Genomic DNA, 25370 nt, shown 5'->3' with positions numbered 1-25370 from the left:
CTATGAGCAGCACTGACCATTGGAGAGAAGGCAAGCGGGAGTAGAGAGCTGAGGTTGAAGAAAGAAACTGTTGTTGAGAGCCACAGAACTGCAGGCCTTGGTTGTGACACTCTGGACGCAAGATGTTTTTTTTTTTTTTTTTTTTTTTTTTTGGTCTTTTTGATACAGGTCTCCCTGCAGCTCCAGCTGGCCTGGAACTCACAGAAAGCCGCCTGCCTCTGCTCCCCAGTGTTGAGATTAAAGGCCTGGGCCACCCCGCCTGGCTGAGACCCAAGATTTTTAGCACTAGCTGCCTTAGCTGAGCTGAGGGTCTCAGCACAGGAAATCCCATTTAGCAAATGTGGTACTAGCTGGGGTTGCTGGCAGCAGAGCATTGCAGTAGCTCCCGGGGCCCAAAGATGTTTGTTAAAACCCAGAGCAATAAGCCTCCAACCTAAGTACCAAAAGCTGTAATTTTGCGCTTTTAAACCAGAAGCAATAGGCCGCTGACCCTGGGTCTGCTGTGAGCCTGGGTCTGCAACTATTCCAACTTTTACCAACATCGCATTAGCACCTCATTCCATGATGCATCAAAGTTCTCCCAGGTAGTTGTATAGGAGGAGGGGCTTCTGCAAGGGACAAGGAGGGCGATTAGGGTGATTAATGCAGTTACCCCATTTAGGGTGTGTGTGTGTTTGGTTTTTTGACACAGGGTCTCTGTAGTCTCAGCTGGCCTGCAACTCGCTGTGTAGACCAGGCTGGTCGCCATCTCACAGAGACAGCCACCTGCCTCTGCCTCCCCAGGATTAAAGGCGTGTCACCCGGCCTCCCATCGAGGTTCCTTTTTTTTTTTAAATGAAGATCTTTTTTTATATTATTTTATGTATATGAGTGTATTGCCTGCATGTATGTGAGTGCACCCGTGTCGTGCAATGCTGCGGAGGTCAGAAGAGGGCTTCGGATTCCCCTGGAACTGGAGTTAAGGACCGTTGGTAGCCACCGTGTGGGTGCTGGGAATTGGACCTGGGTCTCTGCAAGCAGTCAGTGCTCTTAACCGCTGGGCCATCTCTCCAGCCCCCCATCGAGGTTTCTCACTCTCATTTTTATCCGAATATCGACTAGGAGCGTAGTCTGCTTTCTATTTATTATTAACATAACTGATCCTAAATGTTACTGTGAAACCCAACGGCGACTTGTTTCTCCTCTGGCCTTGAGAGTGGCACACAGAAGGCCCAGCTTTGGGACAGACTAGCTCTGCAACAGACACACGGTTAAGGCCCGCCCACAACGAGGCCACGCCCCATAGTTAGGCCCCGCCTTCGAGGCGCCCTGCCCGCTGCCTGCCTAGGCTCGCACCACTGAACGTCCTGGCGACGCTGACAGCTCCGAGTGACTGGCTTATTGCGGGCAGCCCCATGCTCCCTATGCAAGAGATGTTCGTGTCCCAGGTTCTGAGGCCTAGAGGCGAACAGACGGCCTAGAGGCCATCACGGACCCCCAAGCGTGCCCCCCCACTCTTTCTCGCCACCGCCACCTCACCCCGACTAGCGCCCCGGTTTGTCACGTGGCACAGCCTTAGGGCGGGGCCTGCCAAGATAGTTGCGGGGGGGCGGGGTTAGCCTGCGACACTGAGGGGCGGGGCCTTGGAAATCAAGGGCCAGGGCCTGAGGACGGCTGGAACCAAAGGCGCTAAGGGGCGGTGCCTTTGGCAGTGTGGAACGGAACTTGTCGGGGCAGGACCTGAAAGGAATGGGGAGGGGCCTGAGAGAGAGTGATACCCGTGGCTGCGTACTATGGGGCCTGAGAGGGGGGGGGTGTGTCAGAATAGGCGGGGCCTTAGGCGATGTGGGGCGGGGCCTGAGCCTGGTTGCGGGGGTTTGAGGAAGTGTGGGCGGGGCCTGAGGTGCGTCAACCAGACAGCGGCGGGACGGAGCCTGAGAAGGGGCGGGGCTTATGGCGGTGCGAGGCAGACCCTGATTTGGGGCGGGGCCTACGGCTGCATAGAGCCGACTTGAGAATGAGCGGGGCCTATGGTTGTATGAGGCCGAGGCTGCTTGGGGCGGGGCTTGGGGTTGGCATGGGGCGGGGCTCGCGGCTGCGTAGACCGGACTCTGACGCGGGGCGGGGCTTGGAAAGAGGCGGGACTTATGGCGGTGGGAGGCAGTGCCTGCTTTGGGGCCAGGCCTGCAGCTGCCTAGAGAAGACTCTCCGGTGGATGGGACCTGAGAAGAGGCGGGGCCTATGGTGGTGCGAGGCCAAGGCGCTGTGGGGCGGGGCCTGCGGCTGCGTAGAGCGTAGTCTGCGGCGGGGCGGGGCCTGGGTCGGCGTGGAGAAGCGGAATCCTCCGAGGCCTGAAGCTGACCCTGGGAAGTGCAGAGGTGAGGCCCACCCCTCAGATCCGGGTTCACGATCCTGGGAGGATGGGGGCATCTGGAGCTCGGGCGGGCGGCGGACCTCGGTGCACTTTCTGGACCCTGGTTCCCGCGGCGGACGGACACCAGGAATGGGATTCGAACTCGAGACTAGCTCGTAGTCGCGGAGTGGCCTTCTCTTACCTGGCTGTGGGAGGGAAGGACAGACGAAGTTGGGGTTTGTAACAGAGCCACGCTGGGCCGACAGACACCTGAGTACCTTCTTTACCACGTGGACTCCCATATCTACATTCCTGCCCTGGGGTGGGGGGCAGACATACCTTCCACCCCCAACACGACCACATGCCGCGGTGTTGTCACTTGTAGCCTCTGCTGACCATGGGGTTGTAACATGCTCCTTCTCTGCCCTCCAGGACGGGCAGTAGGATCGTGTCCTGCGGTTTCCTCTTGCCCCTGTGGGAACAGACCCCGGGACCAGGTTCCCTGATAGACAGTCCCCTGTACCCCTGGCTGATTCCCGACCCACCTAGGTCAGTCAGTATCAGCTGTGCCCTCCACCACACTCCAGCAAAGCCCCAAGTCAACAGAGTTTGGACACCAAAGGCCTTGTGGCTCTGGCCAGCCTCTCCTGCCTCGTAAGTGGCTGTCAGGACCCACGTGCCTGGACTGAGCTTTGCATACGTGCGGGCTCTTAAAGCTCTTGTCCCTGGTGAAAAAGCTCTGGGTCCTTCCCTGGTCCTAGCAGGCTTGGAAGGCTGTGTGTGACATGGACATGAAATTGTGCTGTTTCCTCTGTAGGAGCCTCTGTCCTGATCATGGACCCAGAATGCTCCAGGCTCCTCCCGGCGTTGTGTGCCGTTCTGGCAGACCCCAGGCAGCCAGTGGCAGATGACACCTGCTTGGAGAAACTGCTGGACTGGTTTAAAACAGTGACAGAGACAGGTAGGGACATAGGCTTGTAGGACTTGGGACAAGCTGCTTTGGACTTGTGTCTATAGGCTTTCCTTCACATCCTAGAGGCATGCACCACCACACCTGGCTCTCTAATTTCATTATTATAAATCATGAATTAGTGGCTTTAGCATGAGTACTTTTGCAACTTGTCTTCTGGAAAGTTCCATGTTACTTATCATTAATGCTTATGTTTCTTCCTTAGTTTTACCCTATTATTGTCCTTTTTGAAATATTTGTCATTTTATGTGGATGTTATGCCTGCACGTATATAAGTGTACCTGTATCGTGCAGTGCCCACAGATATCAGATGAGGGTGTCATATCCACTGGAACTGGAGTTAGGATGGTTGTTAGCTGCCGTGTGGGTGCTGGGAACCAAACCTGGGGTCTTTTGCAAGAGCAGCCGGTGTTCTTAATGGCTGAGCCATCTCTCCAGCCCCTGTGCATTTATTTGTTTATTTGTTTGTTTGTTTATTTATTTAAATTTATTGAGATATGTGTTCATGTAGCCCAGGGTGGCCTCAAATTCATTTTGTAGCTGAAGATAGCTTTGAAGTTTTGATCCTCCTGCCCCCATTCAATGCTGGGATTGCAGGTGTGCACCATCATACTGAGGCTGGAACCTGGGGCTTCCTGCTTACAAGGCAAGCGCTCCACCAATTGAGAGATATCCCTAGCCCTTATCCTTGCCTTTGAGGTGAATATCTAGCTCTTTCTTGTTTTGTAAGTTATAGAATTAAATTTTTTATTCCACCACTGTGACTCGTGGCAGGTTCCAACGGCCTACAGCACTGCTCCCAACAGACTAGTTCTGGGCACACATGCAGTACCCAGTAGACCCATTATCTTGACTAGCAAGGACTAAATGAGGCACAAGAGATGCCTCAGTAAACTTCTGCAGTCTTATCTTAGTGATTTATGTACTTGGAGCAGCCAAGCGCTACTACAATTATGTAAAGTATCATTATCAAGTTGAGTTTTTAAAGAGACTTTATTTCTTTATTTCTTTATTTATTTATTTATTTATATTGTCTTTTTGAAGCAGGGTCTCCCTGTAGCTCCAGCTGTCCTGAAACTCACTATGTAGACCAGGCTGGCCTTGAACTCACAGAGATCCTCCTGGGATAAAAGGCATGTGCTACCACGCCCGGCCCTATTTTTTAAATTTTATTTACTATTTTTATTTTATGTGCATGCGTGTATTTCCTGCATGTAGGTAAGTGTACCCATGTCGTGCAATGCCCGCAGAGGTCAAAAGAGGCAGTCAGAGCCTCTGGGACTGAGTTACAGACAGTTGTTAACTGCCATTGCCATGTGGGTGCTGGGATTCAAACCTGGGTCTTCTGCAAGAACAACCAGTGTTCTTAACCACTGAGCCATCTCTCCAGCTCCCTATTACTTTTATTTTATGTGTATGAGTGTATTGCCTGCCTGTAGGTAGGTGCACCCGTGTCATGCAATACCTGAGGAGGTCAGAAGAGGGCGTCAGATCTTCTGGAACTGGAGTTAAGAAAGGTTGTTCACCACCATGTGGGTGCTGGGACTTGAACCCAGGTCCTCTGTAAGAGCAGCCAGTGCTCTTAACTGCTGAGCCATCTTTCCAGCCCCATATATATGAGTGTTTTGTGTGCATGTGCCTAAGTGTACGTGCAGTACCCACAGAGGTCAAAAGAGGTTGTTGGACCCCCTGGAACTGGTGTTACAGATGGTTGTTAAGGTCCATGTGGGTTCTGGGAACCATCTCTCCAGCCCCAGTTATAGAATTTAAAATGACATATATCTATGAAAGTATCCTGTTAGGCTGGGCGTGGTGGGGCACGCTTTTAATCTCAGCACTCAGGAGGCAGAGGCAGCAGGATCTCTGTGGGTTCAAGGTTAGCCTGGTCTACATAGTTTCAGGACAGCTGGGGCTACAGAGAAACTTTGTCTCCAAAAGACAAAAAAAAAAAAAGCATTCTGTTAGGATTCACCTAACATGAATTGGATTCATTCACATGTTTTACTATGGTGTACTTTTGTAATTTAGTTCTAAATACTTAGTACTTTTGGCTTTTTAAAATTTATTTTTTATTTATGTATATGAGTGTTTGCCTGCATCTATGTATTTGTACCATGTGCATGCCTGGCAGAGACCAGAAGGTGGTGTTGGATTCCCCAGAATTGGAGTTACAGACAGTTCTCTCATGTGAGCTTCCATGTAGGTGCTGGGAACTGAACCTGGGTCCTCTGCAAGAGCAGCCAGTGCTCTTAACTACTGAGCCATCTCTCTTGCCCCTCATTTTGTTTTGTGAGACACTGTTTTACTGTGTCCACTCTCCTGGCTATCCTGGAACTTGTGATCTTCCTGCCTTAGCCTCTCAAGTGCTGGGATAATAGATGTGCACCACCATACTCTTTATACTTTTAATTATGTTTTTTTTGTTTTCTTGCTTGCTTTTGTGTTTTTTGAGGCAGGGTCTCACTCTGTGCCCTAGGCTGGCCTCCTGCTTTTGGCAATCCTGCTGCTTCAGCCTCTTGAATTCAGAGATGGTATATAAGCAGCCATACCTGGCTTTAATTATGTTTTACTCATCTATGAATTAGTTGATATATGTCCTTTAATTTCTCTTGTTCTCTTTGTATCTTTCAGATAGGAGTCTTGTTATTGGTTTCAGATTCATTAACCTTAAAAGACAATTTAGCCAGGCATAATGGCATGCCTTTAATGCCAACTCTTGGGAGGCAGAGGCAGGTAGATTTCTGTGAGTTCGAGGCCAGCAAGTCTACACAGTGAGATCCTGTCTCAGCCCCTCCCCTCCTGCCCAATAAAAGACAATATGTATTATTTTGGTTTTTTTCTATTTGTTGAGACCTTAATAAGGCATAATACACAGGCTATTTTTTCAGATGTTCTGTCGTTTATTATATAATAATGATCTTTTAGTATTTATGAGTGCTCAGTTGGAGCTTAGTTTTCTGTGTGATATGATGCAGCGTTTGCATGTATGTGGATGAGATTGTGTACATGGCATTTGCACATGCCAGTGGGGCCAGAGGTTAACACTGAGCATCTTTGCAGTCAATTTCCACCTATACATTGAAGCAGGGTTTCTCACCTGAACTCCATCTGAGTAAGCTAGCCAACTTGCTCTAGGGACCCCTGTTTCTGTCTCTGCTATGTTGCCTGCCCAGTGTTTGTGGGGTGCTGGGGAGATGAACTCTGGTCCTCTCACTTGCGTAGCAAGTACTTTACCCACTGAGCCACTCACTCCTCAGCCACAGATCCTAGCTTTTAGTCAAATGTTTGTAAATATTTTTTACAGGTTTTGTGGTATGGTTGTGTGTGTGTGTGTGTGTGTGTGTCTTTTGTGTGCACATGTGAAAGCCAGAGCAGGACATCTGGTGTCTTTTTCTATTGTCCTCATCCTTCTGCCTTGAGACAGGGTCTCTCACTGAACTTGAAGTTTGCATTTGGGCTAGGTTTCCTGGCCAGCAAGCTCTGGGCATACACCTGTCTCTACCCTGTCACCCCCTAACTCTAGAATTACAGTAATGTGCAGCTTTTTATGTAGGTGCCGGGGATTCAAACTCAGGTCCTCTGGCTTGCAGAGCAAGCACTCTTTCCCACTGAGCCATCTCCCCAGCCCCTTTTGCAAGTATCAATGCTGTATTGAGATACGATTTATGCACCACACAGCTTATTTATTTATTTATTTATTTATTTTTGGTCTTTATTTTTTATTTTATATATATGAGTGTTTTGCCTGCAAGTATGTAAGTGTACCTGTTTTGTGCAATGCCTGTAGAGGCCAGAAGAGGATGTCCCTTGCAACTGGAGTTATGGGCAGCTGTTAGCTACCAGGTGGGTGCTAGGAACTGAACCCAGGTCCTCAGCAAGAGCAGCCAGTGCTCTTAACTGCCGAACCATCTCTTCAGCCCCACTAACCCACTTAAAGTTTACCAGTTCAGTTGGGCATGGTGGCTCCTGTCTGTAATGTCAACTCTTGGGATGCTGAGACAAGAGGATTGCTGCAAGTTTCAGACCAGCCTAGGCTACAGAGTGAGTTCCAGGTCAGTCTGATCTACATTGTAAGTTCCAGGCAAGCCTGAGCTACAGTATGAGAGTTCCAGGCCAGCCTAAACTACATAGTGAGTTCCAGATCAGCCTAGGCTACAAAGTGAGTTTCAGGCCAGCCTAGGCTGCAGAATGACAATGCCTCAAAAACGTAAATAAACTTAAAATAAAGGTACCAGTTCAGTGTTTTTAGTCAACTTGAGGGTTGTGCTGCCAGCAGTATAATCTCATTTTGGAACATTTTTGTTCTCCCAAAAGCTTGGTTTGTATTATTAAGCAGTCCTCCCTCTCTCCTAGCTTACTCTTTTTAAAATGTCCCACAGCTGGAGGTGAGCCTGGTGTTGCAGGCCTGTCATTGCAACTGCTCAGGAGACTAAGACAGGAGGATTGTGAGTTTAATGGTTTTCTGGGCTACATATTGAGTTTAAAGACAGCCTGTGTACCCTGTCTCAAAATAAAAATACAAAGAGGGGGCTGGAGAGATGGCTTAGCAGTTAAGAGTACTGGCTGCTTTTGAAGAGGACTTGGGTTCAGTTCCCAGCACCCACAGGGTGGCTGACAACTATCTGTAATTCCAGTTCCAGGAGCTCTCACACCCTTTTCTGACCTCCATGGGCATTGCATGACATGGGTACACATACATACAGGCAAAAAAACTCATAAAGTAAAAATAATAAGCCGGGCGTGGTGGTGCATGCTTTTAATCCCAGAGGCAGGCAGATCTCTGTGAGTTCAAGGCCACCCTGGTCTACATAGTGAGTTCCAGGACAGCTGGGGCTACAGGGAGACCCTGTCTCAGAAAGACCAAAAAATAAGTAAATAAATAAATAATAATAATAAGATGTTTTTGAAGGATTTACATGAATGGTCAGGGGTTGATTCTGGAGCCTTGAGCATGCCAGGCAAGTATTATACTGCTGAGCCACGCCCCCAGCCCCTCACTGCTGAACTCTAGGCAAGTGCTCTATCTCTGAGCCTGACTCCCAGCCTTCAGTTGAGCATTCTAGGCAAGTGCTGTACGACAGGGCCACAGCCCCCAGCTCTTTATTGACTTTTGCCCTTGTGTTACTTATCCATATCTTAAGAGCTGCTGACTCCTTGGCTGTCTTGGTTTTCCTCCTTAATGAAGTCAAGCTAGGAGCCACTTTGTTTCAAATACTTTTACGCCTTGGAGTGCTCAATCTACACCCTGAGGGAGAAGAGTGTGGCAGCCACCTCTAGAGAGCCTCCCCTGGTCACCATCCTCTTGGCCTGTGTCTGTCTCCACAGAGTCCAGCCTTCAACTTCTGCAAGACCACCCCTGCCTGGTGGAGCTGCTGTCCCACGTGCTGAAGCCACAGGATGTCAGCCCCAGGGTGCTGTCCTTTGCCCTGCGCCTGGCAGGGGCCTTTGCAGCCCAGGAGGACTGCTTCCAGTACCTCCAGGTGAGCCTGGGTCTCCCATGTTTGTCCTCTGAGGGGTGGGCATCTTTCCCCTTTGGATTGGAGCCATATCGATGCCTGGTTCTCAGAGGCTTGTCTGGAAAATGCAGCAAGATTTTCATCCCCTAGTGTCACCCCCTTTTTGAAACATTCTCCAGGGATGGTACTGGCACTCAGGAGGGAATTATTTTGGAATTGAGCTCAACTGGCTTGTAGCTCTTACCTGCTGTGTGATCCTTGCTAAGTTCTTGAGCTTCTATTTTTTTTTCCTGGGGCTGGGTAGGGACCCCAGGAGGCTGCAGATGCTGTGATAGAGTGTTTCTATCATGAAATGTGTGGATGAATGAACAGAGCAGGCCTGTGTGTGATGCTATTCCCCTCTACCTGCCCAGCCTTGTCCAGTCCAGGGCAGTAGCTTCCCTGGCTCTATGGAGCCCTGACATCCTGTGAAGGGCTATATCTGCCCTGTCCTCTGGGTGAAGAGCCCCAGGGATGCTGTGCTGTGGTGGACCCCACTGCAGAAAGGGGAGTAGTGCAGATAACATCCCCTAGTACTTTAGGCCACCATTCATGGGACTTCCCACTGGAAGTCCAGCCAGGTTCCATCTTACTGTGTGACTGGTTTTCCAGAATGTTTAGGGCACCTTGACTTCTATGAAGTGAGTATGAGGCAAGGCTCTGCTGCAGCCTCACAGGTCATCTGCAGCTATTCACATGGACCACTCAAGTGTGGGGGCACTTTTGTAGTCTACGTCCATTCACATGGAGCACTCTAGAGTTTGTAGAGTCACCTCTGTAGTCCATGTCCATACATACTGACATGCTAGAGTTGGTAGGGTCATCTGTGATTCATAGTGATTCACACAAAGCACTCTAGAGTGTGTAGGATCACCTGTAGTCCATGTTCATTTACATGAAGAACTCTATTGTATGGTCACTTCTGTGTCTGTGGAGGAGCCCTGGACACTGACTGGCCAGTAGTCTTCACTTTCTTTGCTAAGTACAAAGACAGTGAGGGGTTGACCTAAGGCTCTTACAGAACCAGGGGGACTCACTCCATACCTAGACATGCTAGCTGTTTCCAGTATGTTCCCCGCTCTTTTCCTGAACATGAATTTTTCGTCACAACGTTTTATTTATGTTTTGGGTAGTACTGGGGATTGGAACCTAGGCCTTCACACAGTTAGGCAGCCCTCTGTACCCTTCCTCCTGTCCCTTGGTAGTGGTCTGGTGGCCCTGAGGCCTCTTGACCAGCTGTTCCCCACCAGCCAGTGTCTGGGCAGGGGTCATACAGACAGTCTGCTTCAGGCAGGGAACTGAGCTGCACCCCATGACCCTGAGCCATAGCCCACAAAGGGAAATACTTTGAGGAACCAGCAAACCCCCTCAGGTCAGCTCAGAGTGGATGCCTCAGCCCTGATGCAGTGGGTCTGGGCACAAACATGGCTGCTCAGTGGCAAAGTGGGCAATGCACTAGTGTTGTGTTTAGAGAAAGGAGCAGAAGGGAACAGCAAGCAGGGCCCTGAGATGCTGTCAAGGAGGCAAAACCCCCACTCCCACCCCCTGAAGTCTGTGAAGCATGAAGGCATTCCTGCCTTTTCTGCAGTTGGGACTATCCAGGCTCAGGCATTGATGAGGGTCAGGATCAGAGGCGCATGGGGCTTGTGCTAATGTGGGCAGTAAGACAGTGTGTGATGGTACTGAAGGAAAAGTCCTACAGAGAGTCGTTCAGCAGGGACCTGGGGGTCAGCCTGAGCTGGAAAATGGGGAAGGCCATACTAGGAGGCAGCCTCACTAACCTGATGTGCAGGAGCATCTGAGAAAGTCAGGGTAGGGATCTCTGAAAGGGCAGGCTGGCTGTAGTCTAGGAGTTTAGGGGACTGGAGAGAGGTGTGCAGGGTTCTTGAGCCCAGAGGTCGTGGTAAGGGTTATGGAGAGGGGGTGACTCACCAGTCATGGGAATGGTAGACTTTCCTTGAGTTGAAATCTGTTCTTCCTTGGGATGGGGCTGAAGCTCAGTTAGTAGTGTTTTGCCTACCATGGGCAAAGCTCTGGGGTCTATCCTGAGTACCACATAAACCAGATGTGATGGTACACACCTGTGATCCAAGCACCTGGAGGTGGAAGCAGGAGGATCAGAACTCAAAGTTACCCTAACTACATAGCAGGTTTCATTCATTCATTCATTCATTCATTCATTCATTTTTGGTCTTTTTGAGACGGTCTCCCTGTAGCCCCTGGAACTAGCCAGGAACTCACTGTGTAGATCAGGCTGGCCTTGAACTTAGAGATCCACCTGCCTCTGCCTTCTGAGCGCTGGGATTACAGGCATGTGCCACCACTCCCGGCTAGCAAGTTCCATTTTGAGGCCAGCCTGGGTGAGAGACTGTCTTTAAAAAAAAATAGTTGGCAGGGGGCCGGAGAGATGGCCCAGTAGTTAAGATCTTGTATTGCTCTTGCAGAGGACCGGGGTTCAGTTCCCAGCACCACATTGGACAGTTCAGAACAGTCAATAACTCCAGCTCTAGGGGATCTGACACCCTCCTCTGGCTTTCTGTACTCATGAGCACACACACTGAGACACACACATACACACATAGTTTAAAAAGTTAAAAACCAAACCTTAAAAAAGGAAGGAAGGAAACCAGTTCTACCTCCCTCTGAGCTCTAGTCCCTGTCCCCAAGGGCAGATTGAACCATGCTGGAGCCCCAGAAACAGCCTTGTGGCTATTTGGTGCCTCCACCAATCCTGTTTGTTTCTGTGGGGTTTTTTCCTTGTTTGTTTTTGTTTTTGAGACAGGATCTCACAGGGTCATAGCCCTGGCTACCTGGAATTCACTATATAGACCAGGCTGACCTCAAATTCAGAGCTCCATCTGCCTCTACTTCCCAAGGATGGGGATTAAAGGCATGTACTACCACATCTCCCCACTCCAGTACTGAAAAGCAGAAAATTTTTTTCCCGATTCCCTGTACCCCTGAATCTCTGCATCTCTGTATCTTTCTTTGCTTCTCAGCAGGGGGACTTGTTGCTAGGACTCTTTGGGGAGGCAGGTGCCCTTGGTTGGTCAGCATGGAGTATACCCAGTGTGCGCAGTGGCTGGATCCAGGGTCTTTGTGCCCTGGCACATCACCCCAGTGCTTTGCACTTCCTGGCCGACAGTGGTGAGTAGACTGTGTTCTGCCTCATTTCACCTGCAGGGCCTCCCAACCTTATGTGTCTCTGTGCTGTGGGACCCTAGGGGAGCCCCTGGCACCTCTGAGCCTAGTTTTCTGCTGGGGAAGTGGTGATGTTGGTCTAGTGTTGACCCTGTGAGCATACATGGTAATCGTAGGAATACTGTCTTTGATGCCTGGGTGAGTCTGTGGAGCTGGGGTGGCTCCCTAAATTGCATGCAGATAAGTAGTCTCCAGTTGGTCTTTGAAATGAATTAGGACCAATCAGATGCTGTGTTGGGTTTAAAGCCAGCATGCTGGGAGGTCATCCCTTAGGCTCTTGGGTTCCGGTTGGGTTTGCTTGTGAGCAGAGGGGAGTTTGGGCTTTTTCTCTGAGGCTTGGAAGGGTGTGACTGAAGGTGTGCTCTGCCCTTCTCTTCACTTAGGCTGACTCCTTTCACTGCCCCCTCCAGGTGCAGTGGATACGGTTTTCTCCCTGCAGGGAGACCCAAGCCTGTTTGTGGCCTCAGCAGCCAGCCAGCTCCTGGTATACATCCTGGCTCTGTCCATGCAAGGCAGGGATGCAGGGTCCCCCATCCCAGAGGTTGCTGCCTGGCCTGTCTGTGCCCAGAAGATTGTGAGCCACGTGCAGGAATCCTTACATTCCACAGCTGCCCCACAGGTCACCCAGGCTTTGAACGTGCTGACCACTACATTCGGGCGCTGCCGCAGCCCCTGGATGGAAGTCCTCTGGGGGCAGCTGAGTCCCCTTGTGGCCAGCCTGCTCAAGAGAGACCCCATTCCAGCTGCACACTCACTTGTGGACCTTCTCCTCAGCGTGGCCCGGTTAGGTTCCTGGGATGCAGCAGGCTGGAGGGGCTGGGAGTGAGCGTTAGTTTTCTGTGAAGTCTCAGAGTACTACTGACTTGTTGGGAGGACCCTGACACCTCACCCCAGGGGACAGCAAGTCTGCAGGACTAGGCCTATTTGCAGCTGTCCTATCGAGGCACTAATGGAGGAGTGCTTTTCTTTCTGCAGGTCTCCTGTGTTAAGTTCTGCAGCCTGTGGCCCGTGGGAGATTCTGGCCCAGACTCTGCACCGCCTGAGCCCCACACAAGCTGGTCCTCTGGCCCTGGGGACCCTGAAACTCCAACGCTGGTATGATTGGAGTTGTTAGGTGCCAAGATTGTGGCACTAGTGATTTGGGAACTTTGGAAGCTGGGAAGCCAGGTAGGAGAACAGCCAGATAGGTGGGCTGGGCAAGTATTAAAGCAGGGCTGCTCTTCCTCCCTCCTTCATTTCTTCTTCCCTTCCTTCCTTAGTACTTGGCATGAAATCCAGGACCTCACACATGCTAGGCAGGCACTCTACCACTGTGCCACACCCTCAGCCTCCTTGTCCTCGTCCTCCTTCTCCTCTTTTGAGATAGGATCTCACTGTCTATCTCTGGCTGGCCTGGAATTCAGAGCTACTCCTGCCTCTGCCTCTGCCTCCTGAGTGCTAGGATTAAAGGTGTGTACCACCATGTCTTTTTCTTATTCACTAAGTTGCCAAGATTTCCTTGAACTCACTCTAGGCTAGGCTGGCCTTGAACATTACTTCTGCTGCCTCTGTCTCCAAGTAGCTGGGATTATAGGCATGTACCACCATACTCAGCAGGGGACAGAATAATTTCAAACAAAAGCTTTAGTATACCCCCAGAGCCAAAACTGACTCTGAGCTTCTCTGCTTAGGGACCTATCTGTAGCTGTCTTCTGATGACCTATATTGTGGTTGGGCCCCATGGTATACACTCCACAGGGTGTGTAGGGATTTGGACTGCAGAGCTTGGGGTTGGAGGAAGGAAGGATACTGAGGGCTTGGGTGGACTCAGGACTCCAGAGTGGTCCACGTATAGAATATAAGAAAGGACATCTCAGGTACTGAGTACACAATGAGCCCCTCTGAGCACAGTGGCAGGAACCTGGAGACTCTTGTCACCCTGATCTTGCAGTGTGCCTGGCCCTTCCAGAGCTCCTGAAGCCCAGTGACTGTTCCTGAGGACATCAGGGTCGTGCCCACAGGCCTTGGTTAGGCTTCTTCCCATCTGTGACAGGCAGCTTGCGGAGCAGTTATTTCAGGGATGTCTGCACCCAGCTTTTGCTGAGCCATCCCAGACTTGCTGGGGGTGTTACCCTCACCATGTCCTGTGTCCCCCCCAGTCCACAGGAGCTGAGGACCCAGGCCTTCGGCATCCTTCTCCAGCCCCTGGCCTGCATCCTGAAAGCTACTGCTCAGGCCCCTGGACCTCCAGGTATGCAGAGGGTGGCCCTGGGATAATGAAGTGCTGTGAATAGCCCCAGCCCTGGCTCCTCTGAGACCATGCCTTTAAGAGTACAAGGGGACTGGAGAGAGAGCTCAGGGTTAAGAGCACTGGCTGTTCACTCCCAGCACCCACCTGGCAACTAAGAACTGTCCTTAACTCCAGTTCCAGGGGCCTCCTAGGGCATTGCATGCGGGTAAAACACTCATCCACATAAAAGAGTGCATGTGGTCAGCTGTGGGCAGATGGTATCCCTGGCCAACCCTAACCCTGATGTGAGCCCTGGCCCCTGCTTTGGTGGTGACTTTTACAGGGAAATCATATCATTTGGCCTCAGGCTTGCTGGATGGGACTGCAGGTGGCTCGATGACAGTGGACACACTCCTGTCATCTAAGTCAGCCTGTGTGGGGCTCCTGTGCCAGACCCTGGCTCATCTGGAGGAGTTGCAGACGCTGGTAGGTGTGGCCCTGGCCTGTGTCCATCAGACCACATGACCCAGGGCCTCATTGACCCTTTCTCCTCCCTGCAGCCCCAGTGTCCCTCACCCTGGCCCCAGGAACCCCTTCTGGATGCTGCAGTGATCATACTGCGCCTCTGTGATGGCTCGGCAGACCCCAGTTCCAGTGGGGCTGGCCGGCTCTGTGGGACCCTGGCAGGCTGCATTCGAGTCCAGCGAGCAGCCCTTGACTTCTTGGGGACACTGTCTCAGGGGATGAGTGAGTGACATTATGTCTTTCCCTGAGTTTTGCTTTCTCTTTGTTTCTTCTGGGGGCCCAGAGGGGCCTCATGCAGACTTGTGCCCAGACATCCTCCTTCCCCTGCTTCCTGAAGCTTGGAACTCACATTCCCTGCTGGGTGGCGGGCCCTGGGCTGAGGCTGGACTGACTCTTCTGTGCATATCTGTCTCAGGCCCCCAGGAGTCGATGCTGCAGGTATTCGCAATCCTCTTGAAGAACCTCGAGAGCCCAGAGTCCAGCCCCACGGTATCAGGAACAGATTCTGGGAGGCACGGGCAGCCAGCCGCCGGGGCCCTTCTTCGATGCAGGCCTCTTCCAAAAGAGCCTTAATATGGTGCCACAGAGCCTCTGCTCAGAGTGACCCTTTCCATCCAACCAGGCATAGTAGTACATGCCTGTCATCTTAGCACAGATGAGGTGGAGACTGGGGATCACGAGTTCAAAGCCAGTCTGTGCAACAGAGAGACCTTGACAAAAGAAAACAAAACTTTATTTATTTAATTTTTATTTTTATTTTGTTTTTTTCCAGACAGGGTTTCCCTGTAACCTCCACTGGCCTGGAACTCACTATGGAGACCAGGCTAACCTCGAACTCACAGAGATTCTCCTGTCTCTGCCTCCTAAGTGCTGGGATTAAAGGCATGCACCACCATGCCTGGCTTTAACAAAACTTTTTTAGGTATATGAGTATTTTGCCTGCATATATGTAAGTGCACCATGTGTGTGCAGTGCCCTCAAATGTCAGAAGATGGTGTTGGGTCCCCTAGAACTGGAATTTCAGATAGTTGTGAACTGCAATGTGGGTTCTGGGAACTAAAACCAGGTTCTCTGCAAGAGTAACCAATTCTGTTATTCACTGAGCCATCTCTCTAGATGCAGAAAACAAAATGTTTGAGGGCAAGGACTACATGAGGTCTGGGGTCCACAAGGGTCTGGAGGTCCGTGCTGATGAGACTTGCATTTAAGAGGGCTTCCAAAGCCATTGGTGATCTGAGGGTGGAGGATATGATGACCCAGTGTTCATACAAGGAATTCTTTTTTTTGTTGGGCTTAATTTTTTTACTTTTTGTGGTTTGCTTTTGAGACTGGGTCTCCCTGTAGCCCCAGCTGGCCTGGAACTTGCTAAATAGACCAGGCAGGCTACTTTCTCACAGAGGTCTGCCTGCCTCTGCCTTCCAAGTGCTGAGATTAAAGGTATGTGCCACCACGTCCAGCTTGGTTTTGTTTTTTGAGACTGGGTGTCGCTATGTCACCCAGGTTTCAGGACAGTGCCATGTCCTGCCACCCTAGGCAGATCTCCTACTGAGGATATGCCTGCCTCTTTGTCTCAATGTCTATGAGGCCAATCTGCACTGGCCTGTGCTGTTGCCTGCTCCTCTGCCCCCAACCCCACCCCCGGCTGGGGCAGCACAGGTGCAGTAGACAGGGACAGGGATGGCCTGCTTCTGCCCTACAACCTGCCCTGCCCACTCTAGGTCCTGAAGAAGGCCTTCCAAGCCACGCTTAGATGGCTTCAGAGCTCAGTCAAGACCTCAGGCTGCTCTGACCTCAGCCCGGATGCCTTGCTGTTCCTTGGAGGTAACCCTGGACCCTTGCAGACCTGCACCAGGCTAGACGGAAGGCTAGACACCACTGGGGCTGGGCAGGGTGGCCCTGAAGGCAGGCCAAATGTGACCCCAGAGCCCACTGACCACCTCTTCCTGGTGTAGAGCTGTTCCCAGTACTGCAGAAGCGCCTATGTAGCCCCTGCTGGGAGGTGAGAGACTCGGCCCTAGAGTTCCTGACACATCTGAGCCAACACTGGGGAGGTGAGTGCCCCACAGGCAGGAGTGTGCATGTATCCTACTGGTTCTGGGGTTCCCAGACCACATAAGTGGCCATTGATCACAACTTTGACCATTTGACTCCTCCCTTCCCCCCCTCCAGGGCAGGCTGACTTCAGAGAAGAACTACAATCTTCAGAGGTGCCTATGCTTGCCTGCCAGCTCCTCCAAGACCCTGAGAGTTACGTCCGAGCAAGTGCAGTGGCTGCCACTGGGCAGCTCTTTAGTCGGGGCCTACAGGCCACTCCCACCAGCTCCGAGAACCTACAGGCTCAGCAGGTAGGAGCCAACCATTTGTAATTGTGTGCCTAGTGGGTGGGTGACCGGGTCTGTAGCAACTGCTTCTGAGGACAGTGCTGGCCAGGGAATTACGGACAGCAGGGCCCAGTGCCTGCATTCTTCCTAGCACCCCATCTTAGACCCTGTCACCCCATTTGGCTGATAAGCAAGGGCAGGGCTGAAGGGCAGTGTGTGCAGAACCTCATGGAAAGGGGTCAGAGAAGCACGTGGCCCAAGCCAAGGTCCTATCCCAGGTCTCCTATGTCCTACCTTTCCAGACTCAACTGTATTAGTTACTTTTATAGTGGCTGCTCCAAAATAGCAATTTAAGGGTGGAGAGGCTCACATTGGCTCACAGAAGGTGCAGTCCATGGTGGTGGGAAGGCATGGCAGCAGGAGCGTGAAGCAGCTGCTCACGTGACATCCACAGTCAGGAAGCAGAGAGAGATTAATGCTGGTGCTCAGCTCACCTTCTCCTTTTTATTCATTCAGGACCCCAACCCATGGATGGTGCTGCCCACATTCAGGGTGGGTCTGCCCTCCTCAGCCCAGGCTAGAACTCCCTCACAGACATGCCTACAGGTGTATTTCCTAGGTAATTCTAGATCTTGTCAAGTTGGCAGTAACCATCACATCAAGCTTTTCTGGAATTCTCTGTCCCACAGGGTCTGCTTATGGACCTCATGTACATCCTGTCCACGGACTCAGAGGGCTTCCCACGGAGGGCTGTCCTACAGGTTTTCACCCAGTGGCTGAGGGATGGCCATGCTGATGTGGCCCGGGACACCGAGTGGTTTGTGACCACTGTGCTCCAGGCAGTGAGCCGAGATCTAGACTGGGAGGTCCGAGTACAGGGCCTGGAGCTGGTGCAGGTATTCCTCACCCAGACACTGGGGCGGTTCAGACCCCGCTGTCCCTATGCAGTGACTCTGCCAGAGGCCACCTCACCTACCCCACACCCTGAGTTCTTGCGGACTCTATGCCGTCTGCCACTCTTTGAGTTTGTCTTTCGTGCCTTATTCGACTGTGATCGACCTGTGGCCCAAAAGGCCTGTGATCTCCTCCTCTTTCTGAGGGATGAGACAGCTCCCTCTAGTGGCCCCCAGGAGACCAGGGATGGCCCCAACTCAGCCTCAGTGGAGGTTGCCCTGCAAAGATGGCAGGAGGGAGAGCAGGGCCAGCCCTTGGGGGACTTGGAGCCTGAGGCCATGTTGGCCCTCCTGAGATCCCTAGACCTGGAGGGCTTGCAGGGCAAGCTGGCCAAGAGCAGCGACCATATAGAGAAGAGCCCCCAGTCCCTCCTGCAGGACATGCTGGCCACAGTGGGCATGCTGGAGGAGAATGAAGCTGACTGCTACTGAGGCCGTACCCTGTCCCAGCCCTTGCCTTCAGGAGGACTCCATCCCAGGCCAGTTGCTCAAGAGACCCTCCAGAGAGTGGATTAAAAAAATGTCCCATGTTTTGCCAGGCATGATAGGGCACATCTTCAATCCCAGCACTTGGGAGGCAGTGGCAGGCTGATCTCCATGAGATTGAGGCTAGCCTGGTCTACATAGTGAGTTCCAGGTCCGCTGGGGCTACAGGGAGACCCTGTCTCAACAAAACCAAAAAAGAAAAACTTAAAACCAAAAAAAAAAAAATCCTATATTTTATGCTGGACAAGATAGCCTATAATCCCAGTTTAAAGACCAGACTGTATAGAGACCCTATCTCAAAACACTTAAGAAATCAGATAAGAAATTCTACCGTGTGTGTGTGTAGGTGCATATATATGCACATGCAGGCCAGAGGTTAACCTCAGAGCCATCTACCTTTTTGAGACAGTTTCTCCCTGGGGCTTGGTGCTCTCTGAATTAAGCTACACTAGCTGGCCAGTGAACTCCAGAAATCCTCCTGCCTCCACCCCCACCCCCCAGCACTGGGATTACAAGAATTTGTCACCATGCATGGTTTTTAAGGATTTATTTTTAAGTGTGTGTGTATGTGTGTGTGTATGCACGCACGCAGTGCTCATGAAGGCCAGAAGAGGGTGTCAGATCCTCTGGAGCTTGAATTATAGGCAGTTGTTAGCCACCCAATGTGGGGGTTGGGAATTGGTCTCAGGTTCTCTGCAAGAGCAGCACATGCCCTTAACTGCTAAGCCATCTTCCCAGCCCCATGCCTGGTTCTTTCTGTGGGTACTAGGGTTTGAACTCAGGTCTTCATGGCAAACACTAACTGAACTCTTGCTAGCTCCCGCAAAATCTATGTTTAGGTTTTAGAGAAGTAGCTTGTTCTCTTCCCAGAACAAACAGCACTGAAGTCTATCATTTCAAGTTGGTTTTGCACATGGCTTAGTACAAGCACCCACTGCCACTCTTTTACATGTCACTTCAGCCCTCCCTGCCTCATCTGTCTACCAAGGAGACCTGTTCCCTGTGTGAGATCTGGGGAGGAGTAGCTGACCCTCATGAGGGAGGGTATGTTTCCAGGCTCTTCCATCCCCTCGTTGGGTGTGTTTTTATACCACGTTATTGTGATTTCTTTGTATTTGTTTTGTTTTGAGACATGGTCTCATATAGCCCAGGTTAGCCTCAAACTTGCAGTGGGGCTGAGGATGGCCTTGAAGTTTTGGTCTTCCTGACTCCACCCTCTGAAGATTAGGATAACAGGTTTGCACTTCCCCGCCTGGTTTATATGGTCCTGGAGATGGAAACCAGGGCTTTGTGCATGTCGGGAAATCCTCTATTAACTACATCCCCAACCCATTAACTGAACTCTGCCCCCTCCCATTTTTTAAGGCAGGATCTCAATTTTTAGCTCAGTCTAGCCTAGAACTCAGTATTTGGCCAAGCTAGCCTCAAATTCAAGGCAGTGTTTCTGCCTCAGCCTCTGAAATGCTGAGATTACACCACCATACCCAGTCAATGTGGTACTGGGGATTGAACCCAGGACTTCATGCATGTCAGGCAAGCACTGTATCCACTGAGCCACCTCCCCAGGCCTTGTCTAGCTTTGTAGCAGATACCTGGCACTGTGATGTCCTTTGCACTTTAGTTTTTCTTTCTCGGAATTGCTTTGCTATATGGGGACTTTGGGTGTTCCACACAACCTTCAGAATTTTTTTTTCTACTTCTGTGTAAAATATCATTGGGATTTTGGTAGAAATTACCACTGAACTTTGGGTAGTATGGTCATTTTAACATGGTTAATGCTTTCAGCTCTCCAGCCCGGGATATATTCCCGTGTTTTCTTATAACTTTTTCTACTGTTTTGAGACAGAGTCTCTCTCTGTAGCCCCAGCTGGCCTGGAACTCACCATGTAAATAGGCTGGCCTCAGACTCACAGAGATCCACCTGCCTCTGCCTCCCAGGTGCCAGGATTAAAATTGTGCACCACCATGCCTGGCTGTTTCTGCGTTCAGTATCCTTCATCCATGTATTACTTTTTCAGTGTGCAGGGTTGTCATATCTCAAATACTTTATTGGTTTTGATATAATAAATGGGACCATTTTCTTAACCTTTTGCAGATGGTCTTTAGTTTTGCATTGGTTACTTATCACTTTAACAAAATGCCTGACATAAAGAAAGCAAGGTCTGCATTTGCTTAGGGTTTCAGAGGTGTCAGTCCATCGTGGTGGGGAAGGTGTGCTGGAGCAAAGCAGCTCATATAGCTGCCGGGAAGGGAGTGGGGTGAGTCAGTGTGTGCCTGCGCTAGTGAGCTCTCTCCCCACTTTTAAAAAAATTTTTATTTTGCCGGGCACTGGTGCACGCCTGTAGTCCCAGCACTTGGGAGGCAGAGGCAGGCGGATCTCTGTGAGTTCAAGGCCAGCCTGGTCTACATAGTTCTAGGACAGCTGGGGCTACAGGGAGACCCGGCTTCAAAAAGACAAAAAAAATTTATGTGTATGTGTGTATTGCCTGCATGTAGGTAAGTGCACCCATGTCGTACAATGCGTGCAGAAGAGGCTGTTGGATCCCCTGGAACTGGAGTTATGAACAGTTAGCTGCTATGTTGGTGCTGGGTTTTGAACCCTGGTCTTCTACAAGAGCACCGGTGCTCTTAACCACTGAGCTGTCTCTTCAGCCCCTCTCCTTGCTTTTATGCATCCAGGCCCAGCCTATGGGCTGGTGCTGTCCCCATTCAGGGAGTCCTTCTCCCCAGCCAGTCCTCTGGAAACACGCTCACAGGTACACCCAGGGGTGTGCTTTACCTAAGCTAGGTGTTGCTCAACCCAGTTGAGTTTGCAATCATGATTTACCATCAAGTGTGGTGTCCCACACTTGTAATCCCAGTTCTTGGGAAGCTGAGGCAGGAGGATTATAAGCTTAAACCCAGTCTGGTCTACATAGAAATTTTGAGGCCAGACGCCAGCCAGGGCTACGTAGTGAGACCCTATTTCAAAAAAACCAAAAAAGTCAAAAAGAATTTTAAAAGCCTTTGTCATAACTGGCTTTTTTTGTTTTGTTTTTTTTAAGAAAAAAACAAACTGTCTCATGTAATCCAAACTGGCCTCCAATTCACTGAGTAGCCAAGGATGACCTTGAACTTCAGATCTGTCTGCCTCTGAATCCCAAATGCTGGCATTACAGCCATGCACTATGACACAGAATGTGTAGAGCTGGGAGTCAGGATGCTAAGCAAGCGCTCTACCAACTGAGCCACATCCCCAACCTGTTGGCAATGATGTTTTTGAACATGACATCAAAAGTGAAAACCAATAAAGCCCACCAGTGGCATTTGCACAGCTCAAGACGGAAGCAACAGAATGAAGGGCAGCCTGGGGCACTGGAGAAGGTTCCCAAGTCAGAAACCTGAGAAGAGCCTCATGCCCAAGTAGGTAGGAGCTCTTGAGAGTAAGTAACAACAAAATCAGATAACCTGGTTCAAAGTGGTCAGTCAGGCATGGTGATGATCGACCACCTGTCATCTGGCATGCAGGAGGCTAAGAATCTTGAGTTCAAGGCCAGAGTGAACTATGTAGCAAGATTCTATCTCAACAAAACCAATAAAGAACTAAAGTAGGCTCTTTTTTCCTCCAAAGAAGTTACATAAATGTCAAAAGGTGTATCAGTTTTCTTGTTTACTATGATAAAATGCCTGACAAAAGCAACTTAAGGGGCTGCCAAGATGGCTAGGTGGGTAAAGGCATGTCTATGGAAGACTGGCTGCCTGAGTTCAATTCCCAGAGCCAGCCCATGTAAAGGTGGAAAGAGAACAAACACTACTGTAAAGATGTCCTCTGACCTCATACATACACCATGGCACAGTCACCCACATACACATCATGCACACACAATAATTTTTAGAAAAAAACAATTGTGGGCTGGAGAAAGAGCCCAGCAGTTAAGAGCACTGACTGCTCTTGCAGAGGACCCAGGTTCAGTTCTCAGCACCTACATGATGACTAACAACTGTCCTTAACTCCAGTTCCAGGGGATCTGATGCCATCTTCTGACCTCAATGGGTATTGCATGACATGGTGCACTTACATACCTGCAGGAAATATACTCATACACTATTAGGGTTCTCCAAAGAAACAGAACTGGTAGAATGAATATATATGTATAGAGATTTATCAGCTTAGCTCACAGGATAGAGTCAAACAATGGCTGCACCACACTGGAGAGGCTGAAAATCCGTAGTTGCTCAGTCCACAAGGCTGGATGTCTCAGTAGTCCCAATCTGGTGCTGAAGGTCTGATGAATTCCAAATTATCAGCTAGTCTTCAGTCTACAGCAGCAAGACGAACTCACCAGTGAGAGAGAAGGCAAGCAGCAAGAAGCCAGGTGTTCTCTGCCATGGCCTTTTATACAGGCTGCCATCAGAAGGTAACACCCACATTTAGGGTGTATCTTCCAGCTTCAGATGATCCAATCAAGAAGATCTCTCTCATCTCAGTTAATCCCAGATCCAGTTGAGTTGACACGCAGGATTAGCCATCACATACACATAAAATAAAAATAATAAGAAAAATCATTTGTGTTGGATGGCCAGCCTTTTTAAAAGATTTACTTTTTAAATGCATATTAGTGTTTTGCCTACATGTATGTATGTGCACATGTTTGTGGTTGATGTCCATAGAGGCCAGAAGAGAGTGTCTGATCCCCTTGAACTGGAGTTAAAGATGGTTGTTTGCCATGTGAGTGCTAAGAGCTGAACCTGGGTCCTCTGTCAGAGCAGCCAGTGTTGTTATCTGCTGAGGTGTATGTGTATATACATACACCTTGCTGGCCTTGAACTCACAGAGATCTGCCCACTGAGTAAAAAAATATATATAATATTTTATGCATATGAATGTTTTGCCTGCATGTGTGTAAGTGCATCCATGTCATGCAGAGCCCATGGAGGTCAGAAGAGGGCATCAGATCTCCTGGATTTGGAGTTAGAGACAGTTGCTAGCCACCCTGTGGGTGTGGGTGCTGGTCCTTAAGGGAGGGAGGTCTGTTTTGGTCCACAGTTTGAAGGGGGTACATTATGGCAGGGAGGACCTGCAGTGGATGGATCCATATGTAGGATCATGTAGCCCTCAGTGACACTGCACTCACAGGAACCATAGAGCAGACAGGAAGTGTACCCCAACTATCAAATCATAAGGCTGGTCCTCACTGATTGACTTCCTCCAGCAAATAACCACCTCCTAAAGGTTCCACAACCTTCTAAAACAGCCATCAGCTGGGGACCAACTGTTCAAACACCTGTTGGGGACAGTTCATTCAAGCCATGACACCAGATATCTTGCTGACAATACTCTTTAATTCAAGTTTTCCAACAATACATACTCTTAGCTGCTGAGCCATCTCTCCAGCCCCTATGTAACACTCATAGAAACTGCTCCACCATCTCTGAGTACCTAAATCCCTCTCAACTGCTGGACCAGGGCAGCCCAAGAGACAAGCTCTTGCTGCCCTGGAGCCCGTGTAGCTGAAACTTTTGCACGGACACACACGCTAGTGTATTTGCTTTGTTGACTAATACACCCACGGACAGTTCAATAACAAATCTGTTCTCAGTATTTTGTTACAAGTCCTTATCAGCGATCTTGATCTTGGCTTTAGTCTCTGCTTTGTGTTTTGAAAACAACCTTTTCATTTTAGAATAATTTCAGATTTAGGGGGGGAGTTGTAAAAATTGGTACAGATTTTGTACGCACCCCACACTCAGTTTCCTTGACTACCAACAACTTACATTTGTGTGATATTCCGTCACCATGAATGAGCCCATATCAGCACAGTATTACTAAGCAAAGTCCACAGGTGGTCTCAGTTTTCTTTTTCTTCTGTTACTGATATAAGGGTCTTTTCCAGGATCTGTATGAGATATGGATACTGAGCCTTCTTGGGCTTCTCTGACCTATGACAATTTTCAGGCCTTCATGATCTTGACAATTTACAGAAGTGCTGGTCAGATGTTTGGGAGATGGTCCCTCAATCTAGATTGGTCTGATGTTAGGAGTTTTAGGGGAAGAAGACGCTACAGGTACAATGCCCTTCTCAATACCTCATTAACAAGGGTATCTACTAACAACAGGATGTTACTATGGATGCTGATCTTGGTCACGGGCCCACATGTACCTCTCAGGCTTCTCTATGTGGACACACTGGCTTTCTTTTCACTGTGTACTCTTTGGAGGGAACTCATTACGACCTACCTTCTTGTTGTCAGAGGATCGATGTGAATTATTTGTCTTCTTCACAGGGAGAGTTGACTATTATTCTCCATCTAGTTATTTATGCAATCACTTACATATATTTATCAGATTCCTAGACTTTATTTTATTCTTTGTATTGCAGTCCGATACTACTTAATTTTGTTCAAATTGTTTCAATTTTGAACACTGAGAAAACCCTCTCATTTGACAAATCCCTATTACTGTGTGTTGTCTGTTTTTTGTTTGTGTTTTGAGCATTTTCTCACTTTCTGGCTCTGCAAATACTTCAGGTTCATCTGGGGTATTTTCTGCCCCAGTCCACAAATTTTCCAATTCTCTAAGAGCCCTCCTTTTCTTGCCTGGAGAAGAGGCCTAGAATTCAAGGTCTGGCACTCAGGTGCTGACAGCTGACTCACCAGCCTAATTCCAGGCACGACTGCCAAAACAAGACCAAAAACCAGCAAGACAAATACCAAATCCAGTAGCTCCACATCTGACTTCTGGGACTTTCCTTCCAGCAGGCTTAGATGGATCAGCCTTTCCAGCTTTGCTGTGTGCAACATACCTGGTACCACTCCCTGTATGCAGGTCTTCTTGGCAGATGCCTCACAGTTCTGACATCATTAACGTCTTCTTGGGGTCTCCATTGCCAACCAGGCTT

At 49.8% G+C, this 25370-nt stretch overlaps 1 protein-coding gene across 6 annotated transcripts; it reads left to right on the top strand.

Moving 5' to 3' along the window:
* Positions 1-2169: 2169 nt before the first annotated feature.
* On the top strand, positions 2170-18684 carry Brat1 (BRCA1 associated ATM activator 1). 6 transcript variants are annotated; one of them, XM_029555129.1, is made up of 14 exons: positions 2170-2357; positions 3150-3293; positions 8628-8782; positions 11800-11944; positions 12409-12820; positions 12974-13093; positions 14137-14228; positions 14551-14693; positions 14768-14954; positions 15148-15221; positions 16451-16553; positions 16685-16783; positions 16902-17077; positions 17743-18684. In XM_029555129.1, exons 1-14 carry the CDS (start codon positions 2195-2197, stop codon positions 18436-18438), a joined length of 2709 nt encoding a protein of 902 aa, XP_029410989.1. In that variant the 5' UTR covers positions 2170-2194; the 3' UTR covers positions 18439-18684. The 6 variants fall into 6 exon arrangements, with proteins under 6 accessions (XP_029410989.1, XP_029410988.1, XP_029410990.1 ...); XM_029555128.1 differs by having other exon boundaries at positions 2172-2357; positions 11797-11944; XM_029555130.1 differs by having other exon boundaries at positions 2174-2357; positions 11797-11944; positions 14575-14693.
* The last annotated feature ends 6686 nt before the right edge of the window (positions 18685-25370 follow it).

Source organism: Nannospalax galili, unplaced genomic scaffold (assembly GCF_000622305.1).
Source record: "Nannospalax galili isolate Female #2095 unplaced genomic scaffold, S.galili_v1.0 scaffold664, whole genome shotgun sequence".
In the NCBI taxonomy this organism is placed as follows: Eukaryota; Metazoa; Chordata; class Mammalia; order Rodentia; family Spalacidae; genus Nannospalax; species Nannospalax galili.
This window is presented reverse-complemented; position numbering and strand designations above follow the sequence as displayed.